This window comes from Petromyzon marinus, chromosome 33 (genome assembly GCF_048934315.1).
Source record: "Petromyzon marinus isolate PM22_M1 ecotype Great Lakes invasive population chromosome 33, UKy_Petmar_22M1.pri1.0, whole genome shotgun sequence".
Classification (NCBI taxonomy): domain Eukaryota; kingdom Metazoa; phylum Chordata; class Hyperoartia; order Petromyzontiformes; family Petromyzontidae; genus Petromyzon; species Petromyzon marinus.
The window spans coordinates 2,237,873-2,260,158 of record NC_133699.1 but is presented as its reverse complement, the minus strand read 5'-3'; the positions used below and the strand labels follow the sequence as shown (position 1 = coordinate 2,260,158).

At 47.4% G+C, this 22,286-nt stretch overlaps 1 protein-coding gene and 1 long non-coding RNA gene across 2 annotated transcripts; one reads left to right on the top strand and one right to left on the bottom strand.

The window, feature by feature from the left end:
* Positions 1 to 998: 998 nt before the first annotated feature.
* Positions 999 to 7,470, top strand: LOC142929709 (uncharacterized). The gene is made up of 2 exons (XR_012945862.1): positions 999 to 1,330; positions 6,562 to 7,470. It is a non-coding gene; the product is annotated as an uncharacterized LOC142929709 (long non-coding RNA).
* On the bottom strand, positions 4,499 to 21,111 carry LOC116948295 (thymus-specific serine protease-like). The gene is made up of 12 exons (XM_032964816.2): positions 20,797 to 21,111; positions 17,775 to 17,965; positions 16,881 to 16,980; positions 15,797 to 15,926; positions 14,825 to 14,948; positions 14,459 to 14,536; positions 13,539 to 13,586; positions 12,005 to 12,271; positions 10,826 to 10,967; positions 7,873 to 8,055; positions 6,822 to 6,967; positions 4,499 to 4,896 (listed from the first exon to the last, which is right to left on the bottom strand). The coding sequence occupies exons 1-12, from the start codon at positions 20,879 to 20,881 to the stop codon at positions 4,837 to 4,839; spliced, it is 1,554 nt and encodes a 517-aa protein (XP_032820707.2). The 5' UTR covers positions 20,882 to 21,111; the 3' UTR covers positions 4,499 to 4,836.
* Positions 21,112 to 22,286: the final 1,175 nt, after the last annotated feature.

Below are 22,286 nucleotides of genomic sequence, written 5' to 3'. Positions count from 1 at the left end.
GCAGTCCCACGTGTTCATTATCTTTGGATGTCGCCCTTTTAATATGGCATTGAAGTCTTCTTCCAAGCCAGAAAATCTCATTGGTCACATGGCATCGGCTGCTTAGATTTTTCTTCTCCACGTGCTTTTATGTTGTGCCTCCTCTCTCATCATGTCCACTGCCCTCATATCTCGTTTCACCACCTCCCAATCTCCCTCGACTCCTCCTGCGCTGTGCCAGTGGCGTCTACTTAGCCATTCTAATCTATGGGTCTCTGTATAAGCCCATGGTTCTGTATGGTAATCTATGGGTTTTTAACCTCCATAGCCCTTCTAAATGCACCTTATTTGTCTCTTTCAAACACAGTGAGCCTTCCTTAACTTACAGATACTATTCGTAGCCCCTACTAGGGCTTCTTCATTCCAACCCCTTTCCCTGAGCGATATTCCCATCATCCATTCACATCTCCCCCATGATATGTAATTATGAGTGTCCATAATAAAATACAACTACATCTGCGACCCTTTGGCAGTCCACTTCTGGGTGAAGGCCTCCCCATTCTATTGGTCGGTCGTGGGACTTATAAAACCAAACTTCACTACACTGGTCAGTACGGGCTGGTGAAGGGGGTGACTAGGACTGGCTGAGATATATCACTCCTGTTGGACAGCAATCGATTTTAGGCCACCAGGTTTATAGTGTATCGCACTAACAACCGCTGTGCCAAGACTCCATGTTAATGTGTCAATGTAGATCCTGAAATCAACAACACGTTTGGACTGTTTGCATTTTAACTCGCAGATTTATATTTTCCACGGGATGATTCACCCACTTTTTCTTCCAGCGTATGGCAAGTATGTGTAAATACTTCTTCTGGGTATTAAGCATGTGAGCCGTGCGACAGCTTCGGGAGTAGCTCGTGTAATGCTGCCCATGCCGCCGTACAATGCAGGTCGTTCGCGGTACCAGCCATTGGTTGGGGAGATGGCAGTCGCACTGCGGGTCATTTTTTTTGCCACTTGTGGAAGAGGTGTGCGTCACGAAGAAGAGGATCGTTTGAAAGCGCGAATCAGAGCGACAACAATCGGACCCATCGATTCAAAGTCGGCGGAAGGGAAGCGAGACCACGGCACCGCCAGGCACGAGCGAAGCGATGGATTGGGGATGCAGAGATTGACAACGCGGGCGGAGATTGGCGATGCGGAGAGACGGCGAGTTGGAGCGAGGCACTTTCACGCCGCCCACCCTCTGTGGGTGGGAAAAAAGCCAAGAGAACGACACGAGACGACAAGGATGGTTGTTGCCGGACTGCGGCACGCGTGTCCGATTGACGCCGAATCTCTACAGCAGGTGGGGGTCAGCGGTGCGCGCCAACTGCGATTTATGTGAACGGAAAGGTTCCCCGTTAACCCCTCCACAGCTCAATCGGGCATCCCCGCACTTTCTCACTGCTGGCAGAAGGGCATGCCCTCGAGAGGGTACTTGGCCTGCTCTTCCACACTGTTCAGACACCATGGAAGAGGCCTGAGTATCCGCACTTTCGCCCATGCCAAGTGATCAAATTGCCATTTATTTGCCGCTGGCTGGCCAGAAGTGGGTACACGTTTAATTACTCAGTGTTCATTAACAATGCTTCACTGGAAGCCGTGCGTGGGCGTAAGCCATCAGGATAATTAGGTTGGTGCACAAATAAACCACGTGTGCACGTCAAGCCCTTTTGTCTATCCACTGATGAAATTGGGGCCATTTTGGTTGATTTGATCATCGGCAAAAAAAGAAAAACACATTAAGAAATGTTTATTGGGCATATTTAATCGTTAGCAATTTTCTAAGTGCTAAGGGTGGGCATATTTAAGCTTTGCGGGCTGGCAACGATCCCATCTCTCCACATCGCGTGGCGATTCCAGAGCGAGAGCGACGAATGGCTGAGCAAAGGGAAAAAGAAGCAGGCTTCGACATCCCGGCAGGCGGCTTTGCCAAAAGATGACGTCACTTGTGGGTGGGTGCAATCACATGACTGCAAAGCAGTTTTCGAAACGAATGGCTCTTGTTCAGAAGCAAAAAAAAGCAAACCATGTGCAACGCATCAATCTTCGGCTCGAGCCGTACACAGTAGACTCTGCGTGGTAATTTTCACCAATCCAGACCGAACAAGCGAAGAAAAGTAGGGATTAATGGTTGAATGTACCCTGGAAATTCTCTTCGGTATGGAGACTAAGCCACTCAACAGACAGCGGAATTCCAAACATCTCTCTCCTCCAACGGCGGACATTATTGGGCGAAAATAAAAACCACAAGGTCACCGAAACTGTGAAGCAGGCTTCAAGTGCCAAAAGACTCCCCAAAAATGGAAACGATGCTTGCAGCGTTTGTGAAACGATGTTTGGAAATTCAGATGTGCAAAATGCCAGAACATATTGCGTGCACAACAGCCCTTTGGTTAATGCAGTGCTTGATGAGAACACACCCACAACGCGAGTCGTGAGAGCTCATTGACCATACTTCACCATACTGGTCAGTGTGGGTTTGGGGGTGGCGAGGCGGATAGTACAGCACAATGGATCTGGCTGCACTGCCCTCTGCTGACAATGTACTACAGCCGGAGCAACCGACAACACCCCCTTCATTTTTGCGCAAGGCGACCGCCCATTCAAGCATCCCATACGGATGCTTATCTGAAACCGGATTCCCACCACCATCCATCACAGAAGAATTCTCTCATCAAGACTCTGTATCATAGAGCCCAATGCATATCCGACCAGGAACACATAAGCAGTGAACTCAAGCACGTACACCAAGCTCTTAGGGCTAATGGTTACTCCGACTATACAATCCGCAAAGCTATCACTCAAACCATGAAGAAGAACCCTCTTGAGGAGCCTTTCAAAACCATCACTTTACCCTACATTGCGGGGATCACAAAAAAGATCTCCAAAATCTTGAATAAACACAAGATCCAGGTCCGTTTCAACACATTACATAAAATCCGTGATCTGGTTCCGTCTGTAAAATATGTGATTCCGGACATACAATACCCTGGTGTCTACAAACTAAGTTGCCTCTCTGGTAGTAGTTACATTGGAGAAACCAAACGCCATGTCTCGGACCGCATTCGTGAACACAAAGCAGACCTTAAACACGGTAGGACCAACACCTCGGCCGTGGCAGATCATTGTTCTAATTCAGTAGGCTCACATGCCATTGACTTTTCCAAGACAGAGGTTCTTTGTAAGCCATCTGGCTTCCATGAGAGATTCGTTCATGAAGCTATCCACATATACAAGCACAGAGACAATTTCAACCGAGAAGATGGATTCTATCTTAGCAATCATTGGAAAGATTTGATAAACCATTTCAGGTCTTAATTGATTGTTCACGCTTACAATGGCTTTCAGACAGCATACATTATGAAAACATTTCGTCTCCCCCCTCCTCTTTTCAGAATATAGATGGACTAGTCCTAAATAAACTGCCAAATCGTTGCGCGTGGCGCTAACGTTTTTTTTATAAATAAATAAATGCGCCGTTTAAAAATAAATTTATGCAAACCAACACACCTGAAGACGACCGTTTGAGTTATGGTCGAAACGTCGTGAGAATTTTTTATTGTTTTATATATATATATATTATTATTTTGTTGTTTCCCTTCAACGTGACTTTACCGAAAAAACTAAGAATATGAATTACTGCAGTCACGAAAGCTTTAAATCAAAATTTAAGCTCAATTAAGTTCAGTGATCCGTCTTTTTGACGTTGTAAATCTTTGGTCACGCGAGCTTAATGTGACCCCCGTCTTGTTATGTTGATGATGCGTCGTCAAATGTATATTTCACAATCAATGCTTTTGTAATTTTGAAGCTGCAACCATATGCGCTATACATGGGTGTTACAATTCAGCAACAACAATAATCATTGATTACGTATCCTGCGTCTCCCATGCAGTACTGTACATCTGGCGATGTAGAGTGGTGGTACAGAGGTTATCTATGAGCCCAGCAAACTGAGTTCAATTCCCAGACATGGCTAACGTCAGTGACGATTGACATCTGAAGTGGTCCCGAGCCACTCGGCCCGTTTTGCCAACCCGCACTGACCTCCGTGAGATCGCAACTCAACCAACGTCGCCACCATATCCGACATGCGTTTGTGTTGGGCAATTCATCGTTAGCAGTATGCAAGCGGAGGGGGCAAAATGTGATTACATATTTACAAAGTCCTCTTGGAATTGTTTTTGTCTCCCATGTTTTGGGTAACCCTTACATCTATTTGGCCAGTTTTCAGTTGTCTTCAATTAAAAACACAACTTTCAACGAAGCGTTCGCTCATACTGGATCATCGTGAATGCGACTACGTATTACGAGCAGACAGATGGACAGACTGATGGAGCTAATATGCATTCACAATTTCATCCCGAGTTGGAAACCGTTACAAATGCATTCGTGGGGTTTGTACTAACGTACACGTGCTGCACTCTTATCACAGTACTAGGAAGTATTTAAAAAAAAAATATTACACATATTTGAAAAATATCAATCTTTTATTTATTCTTAGCGCCGTTTAAAATCGCAGTAGTGCACACAGACTTGACGATAAAGTAGACAATACCAAAGCATACCACAGCAATCAGAAGGTGTCAATTATAAAAAAAGCAAAAACAAATTCACGAGGTATTTACAAAACGTCATCACAACGCACGATTGCAGTGAGAAAAATCGCAAAATCAACCCGGGGAAAATCTCGATGGCTTCTCCCTTACAAGAACGCTGTGCGAGCATAAGGTGGGGACAGACTCCACGTGGGGGAGGGTGGAAGGCGACTCGTAAACCCAAACCTCAACACGGACTCGGGGCTCCGAGTCAGAGGAGTTGGCGACGCTTCGCCTGATGCAGCCAATCGCCCACCTGCTCGTCAATTTTCTGCAAAACGAAAAATAAGGAAACGAAGACACGTTACGTGTGCAGCATTTGACGGATCGCAAACGTTTGGATCCTCTGATAATTTCTCTTCCGTCTTTCCCCTACCACTTTTATTCCAATCGTGTTGATGCCGTTGCATCATCAACACGGAAACTCTCGCTGAGCAGCGCACACCCCATGTGATAGATAACTGCCCACAGAAGAGGATTTCGTAGAACTGCTATTGAAATCCCTTAGAGTGACCCTTTTACTCCACACACAAGGGTGTGCTCTTTCTCTACAACGTCCCGCTGGAGAAATATTTATTGCACGGCAGTCACATTAATATTTCCATTCTCAGAGATAAAGGCAAAGTGATGAATAAAAATGTCACTGTGATGGTGATTGGGTGCAGTCATTGGTGACTGGGCTGAATAATAAAAACAATATGTAATGATCATCAGATATAATTAATCCTCTGCTAGATGAGTGCCTTCTCAAGCTGCCATAGTCTTGTCACAGTCATGCAGTAATCCACCTACCACCGATATATCGATAACATTTAAAAAAATGATACATGGCTGGGTAGGAGAGGTGATTCACCCCCTCCCCACCCAAGTAATTACACGATTTATTTTATGTTGTATTTATGAAGATATATTTAACCTGCAGTATATCATCTGTAAGGGTGCCCAGGGTATTAACTGACACACACACAGGCACATGGCAAGCACGAATTGAGATGAAGGCAGTAAACATAAATCTACAAATTATGCAATAAATGCATACACAATGAATAGCACATCCAACGACATGTAAAAATGAATGCATAATTGTCCATGGCTACATCACATTGCTTGCTCAGGAATCTATTTTCTTTGCCGCTGCAGTGAACGTAACCTCTACGAGTGGGTGAGATGGGTGACGTATACCGAGAACGTACGACGTGCATACTAAATTGCAATTGCAAGTGTGCAAGGCAAAGCAAAATAATGTAACAAAATAGTCACCTAAATTCAAAAATCCTTGAGCCATTCGTATACCTCTGCAGGGTTAACCTCCTACCGGCTATCTCGCGGCACGTACACACATTCCATCGAGCCGGCTTTGCAAGGGTGCTACGGTTTCTCACAGTTGCCCTTTAATTGCCGCAGAGAGTCACATATAAACCCTGCTTTTTGGAAAGTCAGATGTGAAACAACCAGTGGTAGAATTACCGAGGGAATACGCAATTATGAGCCAGTGCACAAACCCAATCACCTGCGATTAGCAAACCTCTCCTTTTATGGTGAACGGGTTTCGTGCGGTGACGTTACCGGCTTGCACACCGGGTCCCTGAAGTCTATTTGAGGTGGAAAACAGGAGTGGCTGCTTTCAGAGGCGATTCATATTCAGCCGACTAAACCCTTTTGTTCCCACTGTGGCGTCAAATAACCTGGAATGCAGCCCGATTGTGCCACATCTCAGCAGCTAACCGTGGTTGAGCCCGGATGGGTGACCACCGCGTGCAACCAACGTGTCTTGTGGCTACGGCGCGGCTACGCGGTGGGCAGCAGGAGCCGGGCGCGGCAAAATCCATTTGTTGTACTGTACATCTATCCTGCTCGCCCCACACCAACTCGCGCTGACCAGCCCGGTGACGTGCGGTGTTGTTGTTGGTGGTGGTGGTGACGATTCTTGTTGCAGGACGTATCCCCTTTGGCGACGATGTTACGGAGGCCATCCCGGCCAGAACGTTTAGTGACGCTGGCACATCCCGGCGAGCGGAGCGAGCCCCGAGGGCCGCGCAAGTGCGGCTGGTTACTCGCCGCCTATTTGCCGTGCCGAACCGGACCCAGACCGTGACGCGCTGGCCTCGTAATGCACCCGCATCTGGCTCGGGGCAACGCAGCGCCAGAGACGGAGCGAATGGCGCGTCCGTTGCGCGTGACGCAGCTTGGACTCACCAGCCGGGCGTTCGTGAGGGACGGAGGATCACTGGGAGAGGTGGGACTCATGTTGGCGCAGTGCGCCGTGCCGTTGATGAAGATTGCCACTTCCGAACGGGTCTCGTTCCGCAGGACGCTCAGAGCGTGCCAGGGGTCGATGTCACCTGCGCGCGGAAAATAACACCGACGAGAATGACACCGTGGGGGGAACGACGCAACGAATAGTCAATTTGATAACGATTTTTGAGTTCACGACGCATGGAATGAATTGCGTTTTAAGAATTGATGTTTGTATAATGAGGAGTTTTACATTTACGAGGATGCTGCTGTTGTGTAATGACGGTTAGCATAACTGACTTGCAAGATGCTAATGCAGCTGTCCATCCGGCAGTATAAATGGGTTCACCGCAATAAGTCTATTGGCACGTGTGGTGGGGTAAAGTGTGGCTACTCCCCACCTCTTTCAAGATCTCTGGCCAGCATCAAAGAGCAGGCCTCCTTCTAGTGGAGGCCCTTCTGGTAGCAGTGCTCATGAGTAATTGCAGGGCTGCACCTTTTACCACCTTTACCTTCTATATACGTTGTAATGGGTTCGTGTAACACCTGGAGCCACGACTGGACACCACGTTCACGATTGTAAAATAAAAAAAACGAACGTTGAATTGAATCCCACCCAGAACTGTGACAATCCATCGACCGGGGTGGAGGTGTGGGAGGGGAGAAGGTGGATCTTAAAACCCTCTAAATCATACTTTAAAAAACATTAATGTGGATTGACAGCCACAAAACAGTTATACACTATATTCCTAGCTCTTTCGGTAAAGTCACGTTGAAGGGAAACAATAAAATAACGTGACTTTACCGAAAGAGCTAAGATTATGTATTACTGCAGTCACGAAAGCTTTAAAACAGTTATACACTATTCTAAAATATTTACTCTGGAAAACATTAACTGGGTCCTTTGCGTTACGTTAAAGAGCAGAAGACTTCCGGAAATTTAAATAAACGGAGAGTGGACAGTCGGACGAGCGGACAGTCGGACGAGCGGACGGCAGGACGAGCGACGCACCATTGACGAAGAGGATGCGGCTGCCGCGGGGGTGGTCGGCGCCATAGTACTCGTTGGTGAAGCGCACGGCGCTGGCGACGGAGGCGGGGTCTACGCCGAAGACGCGGCCGCACAGATCCAGGTTCCAGCTCAGTGTCATCAGCTGCAGGAAGGGGCAGTCGCGCTCGCTCACGCACGTCTGGTCTGGATCGCGCGCGCAGACACACGCACATGCCGGGGAGAGAGAGAGAGAGAGACGGATGGATAAAAACGCTTGACCCCAAGTGGCATCGCACGAGCAGGCACCACTGAGATCCTGGGATGGAAGCTTGGAACATTTAGATGTTTAAATGGAGGTTCTCAAGTGTAGCGAGTTGATGGTCTCACTGACATCTGCGCAAGCAAAAAAAAAAATCAAAATCGCATTTAATTAATATTTTCTTGAATTAATTTTGGCTAAAATTCCAGCTCTAATATTTAAACGTAATTTCGTTTTTTATTGACGTGCGACGGACATTCTTGGCAGTGTATACAAAAGGTGCGAAATGAAGAGGCCTGTTTAAGTGACTTCAGAAGTTGCACGGTGAAGTCAATTTCCGGGTCCATTTTCTGACACGCGGCGATGCACTCCCAGCCGCTGCATTCCTAATTAAAATTTCTTCGCCTCATGACATGCGGGCGATAGCGCAATCGCAATGTAATGGCAAAACGGGCAGGCCTGCAATTGCTTGTTCGACTTGAGAGAGCTCTGGACAGCTGACCAACTCTTTCACACTTTACCAGGCGTTTTGAAAGAGGAGGTAGTAGCCCACACTATACCCCCCCCCCACCCTCTTCCATCACACTCAATCTGCCGGGGAGATAAAAAAACGATTTCAACTGCCGTGCCGGAAGATGGAAATCGGACCGGCGACCTCCGAATTCCGGTTGCGCTAAACGTTTCACTGAGGCAGGGTCCCAAATGTCGTGCAACTGGGAAAAATAACAAAATCATGAATAACCACCCGACCGCATTCAGAGCACCCCGGAGGCAGAGGCCTCTGTACATTGTGGCGTCGAGCCAACGCGGGTGCCTCTCCCTCTGCACTTCTAAAGAAAATGCACCGCGTTGTGCGCATTCGCACAAGAGTCCAAATCAGATAATTTTCACTTCGACGGTTCCACGTCCAGCGGCAAAACCGTGGCGGCGGCATGGATAGCGTCTGAATATCCAAGCGTCTCTAGACGCTGCACTTGGCGTGTTAAACGTCAGCAGTACATTCAGACAAAGTAAATAAACGCAAACTCACAACGACAAAAAAAAACCACGGGCACGCAATTCAATCTTTACTGCGGGAAACGGCACTGCGGTGCATTTCGACTGCGGTGCAACGGCACGTCCCGTTTACGCAAACCGGAGCGAGAACGGGAGGTTTTTCCGATTAGGATGGAGATGGAAGGGCGAATGGGTGGTGAATAATTGAGGAAGAGAGCATTCTTAAGAATTGACGAAGCCAACGGTAGAGGAGAGAAGGAGGTATTAAGTCTGGACCTCAAGAGGGACATCAAATCGGCGATGATGGGCGAACATCACCGGCCAAGGATCAGGAATGGAAATTAACTTTTTCACATTGGAGATGACGTCAGTAACTCCGATGTTTGGCACCATGAGAAATGTTGGAACATGAACAATATGATAACCATTTAAAATAAGTGATGTCATCAGATATTAATTTGCTTTTATTGGTCACATATAAAGACAGACAGCATTGTTTTGCCATCACAGGTGGTACTAATTTCAATTCTGGCCCATTAACTACACGTGGGCTTGTGTGGAGTGGGGGCATTGGGTGGTTTGCACACTGCACTATAATTCCCGCGGCTCTGGCTTTGATTCCAAGGCTATGGATAACAGCAATGACGATTAACATCTGAACCTTTCAAGGGCCCTACCTAGGACAATTCAGCCTAAAATGAGTACCAGGTGCTCAGAGTGGACATCACCGGCTATGGTGAATGTGCTGGCCACACCATTCCTTGACGTGCCATGTTTGCCATAAAGTAAACTTGCTAACAGTTTTACCGCACCAGCGTGTACATATAGAGGAAATATTGTAAGAAAGCATGGGGCACACGCACATTCATTGCCCAGTGATTAAGGATTCAGGGTTGTGGTTATGTCTGATTTTTATCACCTTTCTTGTATTCTTTGCATTCCTTTCTGTCTCGATTTCTTCACTACACACAATGTTACCGATTTGAGTCTTACATGATTCATGCATTAAGAGTGTAAGGGCCAACTATAATAATCGATTAATTTGGTGCCTTATTACATGCCTACTATGTGGTGTCACATTTCTTCAAGTTTTTCAGTGGTTTTAAATAAAATGTATGACCTCTATGGCATAGCTAGGGCAGGACGTCACTAGAAGGGCTGACGTCTGATGGGCAAGAATAAGCAAGGAGTGGCAGCCAATGGAGGGAATGCTCCTGGACAGCACGTCCACGATGGAGATGGAACGATGAAATCATCTCGTATGCAGGTTCTAGACGGATCGTTATATCACAGGACCACGAGAGATGGCGGCAGCAGGGTTAGGCTTTAATCCAGCAGTGGACTGATCATGACTGATGATGACAGATCACATGGGTGCGAAGTGCACACACATTATACTAAAACTAAACCAAACAATTTTTATTTTACCAGGTAAGGCCCACTGAGCTATGTAGCTCTTTTTCAGCAGCAACCTGGCCACAAATAACAGCTCGATGAAGTGGCTTACCATGTGAAAAATGTACCGCAACTAAATACTCTAAACGCGCAATTCTAAATGTGGAGGGAAAAAGCAGAGGTTGCGGAGAAAAATTCCCGCGACCGCGGGGAGAACGTGCAAATTCCAAATATAAAGGGCGTCAGGGTCTGGATCGAACCCGTGACCTCCTGTACACCCGGCGAGGGAGTTAACATCTCGCCACCGTGGCGCCCCCTACTCACAGTAGCCAAACTCGGTGCAGGTCTGATAGGTCCACTGGCGCATGCCCACGCCGACCCGGGTCGCGGTCGTGTTCGACAAGTCGGCGATGAAGTTGGCGTAAGTATTGTCGGAGCAATTCCGCTGCTCGATGCTCAAGTAGTTCTGCATGGCCAACACACAAACGTACACGGGTTTGAACGGTTAGGACACAGGGCCGCCCCCGTCTCCGTACACGTGTATAAAGTACGCGGGGTGGGTAATTGTGGTGGAAAATCGAACCACAATCCGAATTGGCAAGACGTATAAAATATACTGTTACGGGAGGTATAGTTGATTGAGTACAGACGTCTTTAGCTTTTTATATACACACAAAGACATATACGCGTGAAAAATACTCAATATTATTTAAATGTTATACGTGTAAGCAGTTTACTCTGTGCTTTCTACTCGCACCTATACGCATTTTTCAGTTTATTTTCGAAAGAGACGAGTCTCATTTTCTGCTCTCACCTGGTCTAACAAAAGGGTCAAACCGTTCACACACGTGTGTTGGAGAGGACTTTAAAGGGAAGCTTCTCCATTTGTTTTTCCTGTCTGCCACGTGCGTTGTGTGCGCCAGGTGTTCTGTTAGTTTAAATCTACAATTTCGGCGGGGTACCAATCTAAAGCAGGTACATTGACATCACATGGAGCACATCTGTGTTTTGATGAAAATGCTGTGTGTGGCTCAAACACAAAAAGTGGATGCCCTCTGCTGATTAAAGACAGAATCTCTGCCCGCTGGCAAAAGAGCCTCGATGAAAATTATCGCATGGATTTTTCTAACGCTTCACAACATGCGTTACCTTCTGAGCAGCACATCGCATCCTGCGACGTCAGGATGTGTGGTGTCACACATCCTGACGTCGCAGGGAAGCGAGGCACGCGCATGGATTGTAACGTCATCGCCTTTGGGTCCAGAAAGTGGATTTTCAATGTGGCGCTGGAATTTCATCGCCAAGTTTTGGACAAACCTTTTGATAATTTTGGCCGGTTTTCTACAGAGTCCCCGATAGCAACACGACTTGATAGTAAAAATAAAATTCACATTTGATCATCTTTTTACGAGTTATCACGACAGACGGATGGGCGCAGCTCGCGCGTAAACCATAGTTGGTTTGTGTCGTGAATTAAAAAAAAAAATGCACAGCGCTTCGAACCTCATTGAGGGCGACGAGCTGTTGGTAGGCACTCTTGCCCGTGTCGATCATCGCGGCACACAGGGCCCGGATGTCAGAGTTGGGCATCTCGCGATTGTACTGAACCACGGACATGAAGATGTCGGCCAGGTTGCTGGCGAAGAGCGCGAGATCGTCAGGGCCGGCGAACGGTACGCACGACTTGAAATCTCGCTCCAGGCCCGATAACTCTTTTCCGGTCAGCTTCGCATCAACGGTCGCGAATGCTTCGCGGACTCGGGACAAGCACTGTTGACAAAACAAAAAAACGACATTAAGTTTTTTTTTTTTTTGTGCTGCCCCGCGTACGAATTCGCGGTTGTGCCGTACAGCTCTCCGATGTGTTTCGGGCAACCCTTTAAACCCCACAAAACACGTTGGTTTTTGCAGTCAATGTCGTGATTCGTAATCGATTTGTGGCTTAAGCCAGGTAATGATGTGGGCAAATGCATGTTGTAAGATCCTCCATAATCGAACATGGAATGTGGCCAAACAAATGACATATTTCGCGTGGTGTACGAGCATTGAACACGCAAATTGTTATTGTTTCAGCTCCCCGCCGGGCTGAATAATTCGCAGAAGCAAATTTAGCAATTAAGAGGCTACATTTGGCTTGAAACTGTATCCGGCATCTTCAATACAGAATCCAGTAAGTCTGCGGTTGTGTTGTATAGCTCTCTAATGTGTTTTGAGGAGCCCTTTGATAAAACTGCATCATTTTTATCGAGCAAGGTCCAAATAGAGACACCTGAATGCTCCACGTTGATTCCTATTGGCTGGAGTTTACAAGGGTTATCGCTGGCACCCCATTACGGACGGGCAGCTAACGAATAAACATTTTCACATTCAAAAATAATACCGTAGCAATAATGAAAACTCTCCGACGTGTTTTCGGGTTGTACCACCACACGTTCTTCGGCATAATGTTCCGAACGTTTCGACCCACGTGGTTGCATGTTCTTCAGGAGCTGCACGTAAATTCCGACGATAAACTTAGCTGCTGAAGAAGCTCCCAGCACATGGAGCTAACCATCGGCCATCCTGCCGCTCAACATGCGGCACAATCCCAACACATATCTGAACGTTTTTATTCTTACAGTCTTATTTTTGATTGCTTTCTCACTCTGGGTGACAGTGTTTATGCATTAGCTCTCTTTGAAAGTGTAGTACAAAGCTGTGTCCCTATTAGGGACAAACCGTCTTCAAAACCTCGCAAATTGATCAAAGCGTTGCACAAAACCCCAAACCAGAGCAAAATGAAAGTGTTTCAAGAAATAAGCTGAATTTTGCTCTGACAGCCGCACATGAGCTTCCAGAATTCTATTTAATTACTTCTGCAGACGAGACGTGTGGGATAGTGCTACGTAGACCCATGCTTAAGCATGATATTTCCTAACTTGTTTAATATCAGCAGAACCAGGCAAACGAGTTTTTTTTTTTACTTTGTAAGTTTTTACTACTTTTTTTCTTGTTTTTAACCAAAATTGTGTTTTTGCCCTCCAGGCAAAATCTGCACCTTGTCGGAGCCTCCCACGACTTTGTCTGCCAAGCTCGCAGCGACGACCTGCGGGAAGAACAACCCACAATCCCCGTCACGGTGGTCCATCCAGAAATAAGTGTCCCGAGTTTATCAGAGCGTCAAAAAGCAAGGGCGTAATTATTATCGTCCGGACTCAGCAATTAGAATTTTTAAAAATACTTTAGTTCGTTATCCACAATTTTGACTTTTCGATATTACAAATAAGCATGCTGATGATAGTGGAGTGGTGCACAACTTTCTCACGGCCAAAAATATAAGCTAACTCTTTTTGTGCCTTGAGCCTCATTCAACTGTTCACTCTCTTTTAATTCCAGATAGAGGTCCAGCCCTGCAATTTGCCTGCTCACGCCACTGCTGCTGGACAGGGCTCCACTAGAGGGAACTCCAGAGAGCCACCTCTAAACGAGAAAGGTATTCGACTTACTCTTCCATGTTCGCAAGGCATCTTGGAAGAGGTGGAAGCACCCACATTTTACCCCACAACACGTGACCTGAACTAACTGTGGTGTAAACATTATATCTGCTGCCGGGGGGTTAGGATTTACTAAACATGTCCGGTGTTTCAACCGCCGCTCTGAGCGATGTATGCATGTTGAACTTCTTTCGCACCATACTTAGCCAACCGTGCTAATAAAGTCAAACTGGTGACCTCTGGATTAAATGTCCAGTCTGCTGACCATTCCACCATGGCAGCCTACAATATTTTCACGATGTTGAATAATAAAAGAGTAAAGCATGATGAGAGTAGAAATACAATCTGTTTTTTTTTTCAACACGTTCTATTATTATCAACGACTGCGGTTCAGTGACGGGATAATTTTATTCGGAGATCATGCGCCTCTGCAATCCGTCGCGGTGCCAGTGAAAAGCTCCAAGTGACACCACCCAACACACACCTTGTTGTAGCCCTGGAAGTCGAGCTGGGCACGCACGGGAGCCGACGACGCCACGGCCGCAAACACCAAATGTGGAAACTGCGAAAAGCACCAGAGGCGCAATCATCAGGGGAAAATTAGCTGCGTGTGATCAGTGCGTAGGGTTACCTGGGGGAAACTGCCATCCAACTCGTGGTCCCCTGATTGAAATGACCTGAATTCAGTTGCGGAAGAACCCGCGAACACTTCGAAGAGCCATTCAGCGCCACCGCGATTAACCTACGCGTTCTTTTTAACCCGTAAAGCTCAGAGATATCGCATTGCTAGTCAACGGGCAGGCAAACCGCAAAGCAATGATGCTAAATGTCAAGCAGCTGTTCTCGATACCTTGAGTCGGAACCAGGCGGACAGGGATCCTGGGTAGGAGCCCCCAAAGCAGATCCAGGTGTTATTCCGAGTCAGGTTGTAAGTGTCCACCAGGTAAGCATGGAAGGAGGCCAGGTCAGCCAGTCTGAATCATGAGCAACAAGAGCACATCACAACGGGACAATATCTCACAGCAATGTTCATTGCACGAGGGCAAAGTTCTCCAACTGTAAACAGGCCACACAATAAAGTTGGCATGGGCTGGCAAACAGCGGCTGCCGTGGGTGTATGGACATCACCAACACGCTTAGACATGGCTAAGACAGACAAAATGTTGCATCGATGGTCAGTACACACACAGACACATTTACAGTCGCACACACATAAGTCAGCACACACCAAGACAAAGATCCCCCGTGTAGCCTTAACAGACTGTAGGGGCAAGTGCTGTTAGCGAGCACCTATGAAGGCCGGAACGGTACACGAGGGGGTGGGTGGCCAGCACCACGCCCGACCGCCTTTGTCTCCCCAGTGGCGGGTACTCATTTGAGGCGGAGTCGACCTAGGGGAGGCCCAGGACCGATTCAGATAATTGTCACTGGTGTTGGCCGTGAGTGGGAATCGAACCCGGGTTTGCCAGATTCATAGCACAGCGCGCTAACCGCTACAGTACCGCTCCCCACACACACACACCACAACACACACACGGTCAGTATTGCGGCATGGTTAAAGATTGCTGTGGCCAAGAGAGCGGTGTGGCCACAGAGTTCTGCGGTCAGAGAGTGGCGAGTCCGGTGAGCGGTGCAGCTGAAGAGTGGTGCCGCCGTGGAGGGGTATGGGCGTAGAGCGGTGTGTCCGGGAACAATGATGCGGCAAGGGAGTGGTGTGGCAGGGGAGTGGTGTGGCCAGGGAGTGCTGCAGCCAGTGACTGGCGTGGCTGCCGAGTGATGCGGCCGGGGAGTGCTGCAGCCGGCGAGTGGTGCGCATGCGTACGCCTGCTGGCTGGAGAGGTACTGCAAGTTCTCCATCTTCAAGCCGTCGGGGTTGATGCTCTCCCCGTAGAAGCGGTGCTCCACGGCCGCCACCAGCGCGCCGTACTTGGCGGACAGCTCCACGTGCTCGCCTGCGGCACGGCCAGGGTGGGGAGGGGGGCGGCTGGTGTCAGAAACCTCGCTTCCCGACTGCAAGTCGCCCTGCCGGTCGAGCTGCTCACACGAGGCATTGCATAGTGCACAGTCGACCAATGGCTCATTTTGACCGGAAGGACCTGGTGGGGAGGCTGTGGTCATGATGGTGAGCCATGTACGTTCAATCAAATTTGACCAAACATGTTCAACATACTAATTTTAATATAACACGTAGCTAGTTGTAATTACTGGCGAAACGTCGTATTCAGATTGTAAATGTTGTGGATTTTCTCTCCAACACACTGGTGTGTTGTATTAGTAACGAATTGGCATGTTTTGTTTATGTCACAAACCTTAGTAATTGGCTGTGTCGGGTGGTGGCGGGTTTAAAGACAGATCGCGTAAATGTAACCCAAAAAACCTAAATCATGGATAATTTAAATATATTGTGAGTCACGTGTAGGCGACACATGTACTGTTTGGTGGGGGAACTTGAAGCTGTTAATTTCACTGGAATGGATATTTCTAATAATAATAATAATCTAATTTGTTTATCTAGAATGCAATATGTACGAGTGCGGGTTCGTGTTTGCGTTGATTGTGTGGGAAGTGGATGTGTAGGCGTCAGTGGACAGTGCTACGAGCCTGGACACCCAAGTTCAATTCCCACTCATGACCAATAACAGCGGTGAATATATCAATCGGTCCTGGGGCTTCCGAGGTTGACGCAGCCTTAACGGAGCGCCTCGTGCATTGCGTACATAGCAGCACTGGGGAGACAAAGGTGGGCAGGCATGGTGTTGACCATCCACCTCTCCTGTGCCGTGCCGGCCTTGGTAAGTCCTCGCTAACACCACTTGCCCCAACAGTCTGTTAAAAGTATATATGGGGATATTTGTCTTTGTATCGGTGTGGGAAAGGTGTGTGTGTGTGTGTCAGTTTGCACTTGCCCGCGAGCACATCGTATTCGGACAGGGCACCCTCTCCTCCAATGAAAAGGAACACAGGACCATCAGGTTTCTTCCAATTCATGTTGTTCACCCAGTAACGCTGGATGCACACAAACACAGGCAAATACAATTACGAACATTAAATAATAATTTTAGTACATTTGGTACGCAGGCCATTTTTATTGCGCAAGTCTATCACAAAGGACGGTCCAATGATTCACAGACATAGCCTGTAGTATTTTAATCGAGGGTGATATCACTGCGCAAACTCGTTGGAGTAATTTGCAGGCAGTTTTTGACAAATTTGACATAATTGAACCACGATGCTGACATACAACGGCCTACTATTTTTAATGACGCCACAGGATCTTTAATGTCCACTGTGAAGCAGAAAGCAAGTATTTTACCATTAATACAACTGCAGGATTAACCAAGGCGGCCTGCCAAGTTAGAACCGTGGATCTTTGCAATAAGCGGCAAAATATGTTTTTTTAACACCACAGCCCCTTCGTATCATAGCGATCTGAGGAAAAGCTGACGGCAAGTCAACACAGATGGCTAGAGAACGCCGCGAGAAGAGAGGAAAAACAAAATGGTAAGGAAGATGATGAACATGAAACCACCAAGGGCTGAGCTCGAGGAAGCAGGCCTAGGGAGAGGTGGTTCCGAGTGGTGAACAAGGATATGAACCCTTTCAGCTGTCATAGAGTGCGGTCGTTACAGTTTCTGTGGTGAGAATAGTGTCTTTAAAAACAGCGGCACTACTGTGTCTCTCAATAAAATCCACGCGAACCACTTGCGCGTTCCAAGACTCAGCGGTGAACGGGGGATACCAACTCCTGCAACTTGCCGATGTCTCGGAATGGGAAAGGGTTCAGAGGGCATCGGCGTCACCTGCTTGTACGTCTCTTTGGTGCGGCGGTCAAAGTGATCGAGCGGCTGTTGGAGGAACCTCTCCTGGGGGATTGCGGAGAGGATGGAGTTGGGCATGGTGAGCTCCGTCTTCACCGTCTGCCAGAAGTGCTGGCGCAGCTGCAGCTGGCGATGAGTGTGCATTCGTTGCCGAGTGATCCATGCATGCCGGCCTACGGGAGGAGAGACACAAGCAAAGTCAGAGACTGGGTTTTTCCACATAACGAGCACGGATTGTAAATTTGAATCAAACCATGAGTACACGTGGTATACGCGCGATTTGTGTAGGCCAATGCCATCACAAAATGGCGCTCTGTGTCTCGGGGAACGTCTGCAATAGTTTTGCAGTTGGGGTGATGACAGTGATGGTTCTTAATTATGTAATTTATGGGTAAATGCTTTAATTTTGGTACTTTGGACCATGACGGCGGCATACGTGATGGCCGATAGTTTTGTTAATACTTTAATGGGATCTTTACGTCCACTGTCAAGTAGAAGGCACGTATTCACATTTTATTCACCCAGAGTATTAACCAGGGCAGTTGCCGGGCTCCAATCACGAACACCTCTGCAACAAGCCGCAAATGCGCTACCGCTCAGCCTCGTCATTGCCAGAGCAAAATTGGTGCACTATTTGTTCACATGTACACAAGCATATATTAAGTCCATCAGCCTTTTGGCTTTCCACGCCAAAATTATTAAGCATCTATGCGAGAGCCGGGGGGCTTATGGGACCCCCGGGGTCCCGCCATGAGGTTCAGTTGTTAGGATGGGCCGGTCACCATACATGCCAGGTAGCTGTTGGCTTCTTCGAGGTTATGCTACGTCGTGGGCATCAGGGGGCGGGTTCAGCGAAAGGCATTGTTGTGTACCATGTCACAAATACTCGACGCGCTCACGCGCAACGCAGATGTTCACACGCACGTTGCCACATGCATCTGGCCGTCCAGTCGTTGAGGACCTTAGCCATACAGACCCCTCGATGGCGAATCATTAACGTTCAAGCGGGCAGAGAGCGAGACGTTAACTCCCTCGCCTAGTATAAGTCATGGGTTCGATCCCGACCCTGACACCTGTATATTTGGAGTTTACACGTCTCTCTCTCTCCCCGTGGTCACGTGCATTTTTCTCAGGGTCCTCCGGTTTTTCCCACCACATTTAGAATCAACGTCACGTGTTTAGAGTATTTGGCTGCTATAAATGTTCACGTGATGAGTCAATATGTTGAGCTATCATTTCTGGCCAGATCGCTTCTGAAAAAGAGCTATATATGGGCTCAGTGGGCCTTACCTGGTATAATATAAATCCAGCAGTAAATGGTTTTAGTGTTAGCATCGGGCACGAGAGCCGCGGTGAGGGGAGAGTGCTAGAGACGGGGTTTTACGTTGATCTGAAATTGAAAAATAAAGAGTGCACACACACAAGACATGGCGAACGACTCGGCATCCGTGTCCCCTCGTATTCACCAAGCCTGCACTGACCAGCGAGTGGTGAAGTATGGTCAAGCAACTCTCACGAGCCGCACACGGCCGTGGAGAGGACCTAGTCTAGCAGTGGATTGACACGTGTGCTGTTCGTCTATGTCTACAGCATGTCACTTGGACGTCTGGAACGTTATTCCTTCCGATATCAGAAAGCCACTGGAGCTATGCACTTTAACATCCAGATTGAGAACTAATTTCTTGAGAAACGCTTTGTTGTGTTGAGCTGGTTGTCCTCCCCCCGCACCTCCGATTAGCGACATACAGTGCAAAACAAGTTCAAAATACATACATAACACAGGTTTTTGGGTTATATCGCGTAAATATATAAATGTGTTGTAAATATATAAATGAAATTTGATTTATTTGAAATTCCACATTCCCATCGCGGGGGCGAGTCTGTCCATAGCACAGTCACCGTTGACTCAACCCCACAAATTGGTGCCTATTGTATCGATCCCGGCGGGATGATGGGCCGAGGAGCCCGCCAGACCAGATACTGTGCCCGTCGTGCCGACGTAAATGTGGCACATCACCTTTCGCAGTTTCACGACCCCCACACCCCTCCCCCCCCCAACGTATTTAAGTGGCACAAACAGCAGTGAATTAGGCGATAAGCACTTTGCAGCAAGCGAGTTCAAACAATTCGCTCGCATTCGCCGTTTTTAAAACGTCGCTCGGGAAAAGAAAAAAAACGCCTTCGTGTCGAGAAGCGATCGTTCGAATAGTCGCCGAGCCAGACGACGTAAAAATCGCGACTCGGCTGACATCGCTCGTCTTACCTCGGCGTAATTTAAACAAGCGCCTTAAAACCGAGGCGCTTAACAAGAGAATTGACGACGGCACAACAACGCACGGATTGTCAAGTTGGAGGAGATGAGGTGGGCAAATCTGTGACGATTCGTCGTCAATTCGGCGAAAGATAAATTGACGACGAATGGATGGAATGAACGGCGTGAACGAGTGAAAGAAAGCCACGCAAACGGAGCATGGTGGAGGAGAGGGAACGGTGGCAGTGGTGGTGGTGGTTAAGAGAGGGAGATCAAGGGGTTGAGCTAGGGGTAACAAGTGAGTTTGTTCTAGATTTTAAGTTTTCGTGACTGCAAGGATCCATACTTTTTGGTTCTTTCGGTAAAGTCGCGTAGGTGAAAATAAAATACAAATAATAAAATAAAACTGAAAAGAACTCAATTAAATCGCGACGTTTCGGAAGCAACACAAGCTTCCGTCATCAGGTGGGACAACCAAAGCAAAAATTTTTTTACTGTGTTGTTTCCGAAACGTCGCGATTTAATTGAGTTATTTTCAGTTTTATTTTATTATTTGTATTTTATATTCGCCTACTGCGACTTTACCGAAAGAACCAAAGAGTGAGTGAGTTTGTGTTTCGTGGGCGGAAACTTTAGTGAGCGAAGGCGACCGCTTAACGTGGAGAGGGATAAGTTTGTTCCAGTGCAGAAAGAGACAGAGAGAGAGAGAGTGAGAGACAATCGCGCTCCTGCTGCACGTCGGTGGAGACTCACCGCCTGAGAACGCCGCGCTCCCCACGTGGAAGAGGAAGCTGCAAGCGAGCAGGGCCAGGATGCTGCTGCACCACCAGCCGGGCATCTTCAGTTCCAAGCCTCTTTAACACTCCCCACACACACACACGGTGAATATCAGCAACAAAGACAACCACACACGCGCACACAGAGAGGATGCGTCCCACCCCGGCGGCAGCAGCAGCAGCAGGCAGTCCCTTCGTAGAGACGGCTCTTGATCCACACAGCCAACACGGATGTGAAACTGAGAATTGAGTTTCCGCGTTTTGACGGCGAAGTTGGCAGCCGAGCGCCGCTCACATGACTATGACGACGTGGGTGTGATCACAATGACGATGACGACGTTGTTTTTTTTATTTTAAAGCTTTCGTGACTGCAGGGATTCATATTATTGGTTCTTTCGGTAAAGTCACCACGTAGAAGGGAAACAATAAAATAATAAAAATATAAAACAATACAATTCTCACGACGTTTCGACTGCAACACAATCAATCATCGTCAGGTGTGAAAACCACAGCAAGAAAATTTGAAGAAAAAAAATGTATTGCTGTGGTTTTCACACCTGATGATGATTGCTTGTGTTGCAGTCGAAACGTCGTGAGAATTGTATTGTTTTATATTTTTATTATTTTATTGTTTCCCTTCTACGTGACTTTACCGAAATAACCAAGAAGACGACGACGTTGTTTCGATTTAAAGCTTTCGTGACTGCCAAGATTCATCTTCTTTGGTTCTTTCGGTAAAGTCACGTAGAATGAGAATAAAATAATAAAATAAAACAATAACATTCTCACGACGTTTCGGCCACAAAACAAGTGGCCTTCTTCAAGTGGCCTTCTTCACCTGAAGAAGGCCACTTGTGTTGTGGCCGAAACGTCGTGAGAATTTTATTGTGTTATTTCATTATTTTATTCTCATTCTACGTGACTTTACTGAAAGAACCAAAGAAGACGTTGTTGATTAGTTGCGCTGACACTCTTTGGCTGAGGGTGGCAGGGAAAAACAAGCGGGTGGCGCGCTCGAAGGACGAATCAAGCAACTCCTCTCGCCGTCCGACGATTCCTTCTTCATCCGCGAATTGCCAGAGATTCCGGGTCATGGTTCGACTTGAAGAAGCGAAATTGACGAGTCAATCGCCCCACGTTGTGCTTCGCATCGGTTGTGGAGAGGGCTTTCGGGATTGTAACAGCGACTCATCGCTCCGACAGATGGCGCTAAAAAGACGCTGTGGTTTATTTTATGATAGTTGGTAGTTCGAGTCCTTTAGCGTTCATATGCTAAATGCCTCTGCTGATATTTAAACTTTGACTTTAACACAGCTATTTCTATTTAAACTTTCGTGACTGCAAGGATTCATCTTCTTTGGTTCTTTCGGTAAAGTCACGTAGAATGAGAATAAAATAATAAATTAATAAAATAAAATAACACAATAAAATTCTCACGACGTTTCGGCCACAACACAAGTGGCCTTC

Excerpts from the sequence above, each read along its gene's own strand:
- LOC116948295 (XM_032964816.2), bottom strand. The coding sequence starts at position 20,881 with ATGCCCGGCTGGTGGTGCAGCAGCATCCTGGCCCTGCTCGCTTGCAGC. Across the intron at positions 12,272-13,538 it reads TCGTGGGAGGCTCCGACAAG|TGCTTGTCCCGAGTCCGCGA; the intron begins GTGCAGATTTTG and ends TTTTGTCAACAG. Across the intron at positions 8,056-10,825 it reads CTGCACCGAGTTTGGCTACT|ACCAGACGTGCGTGAGCGAG; the intron begins GTGAGTAGGGGG and ends CGCGCGATCCAG.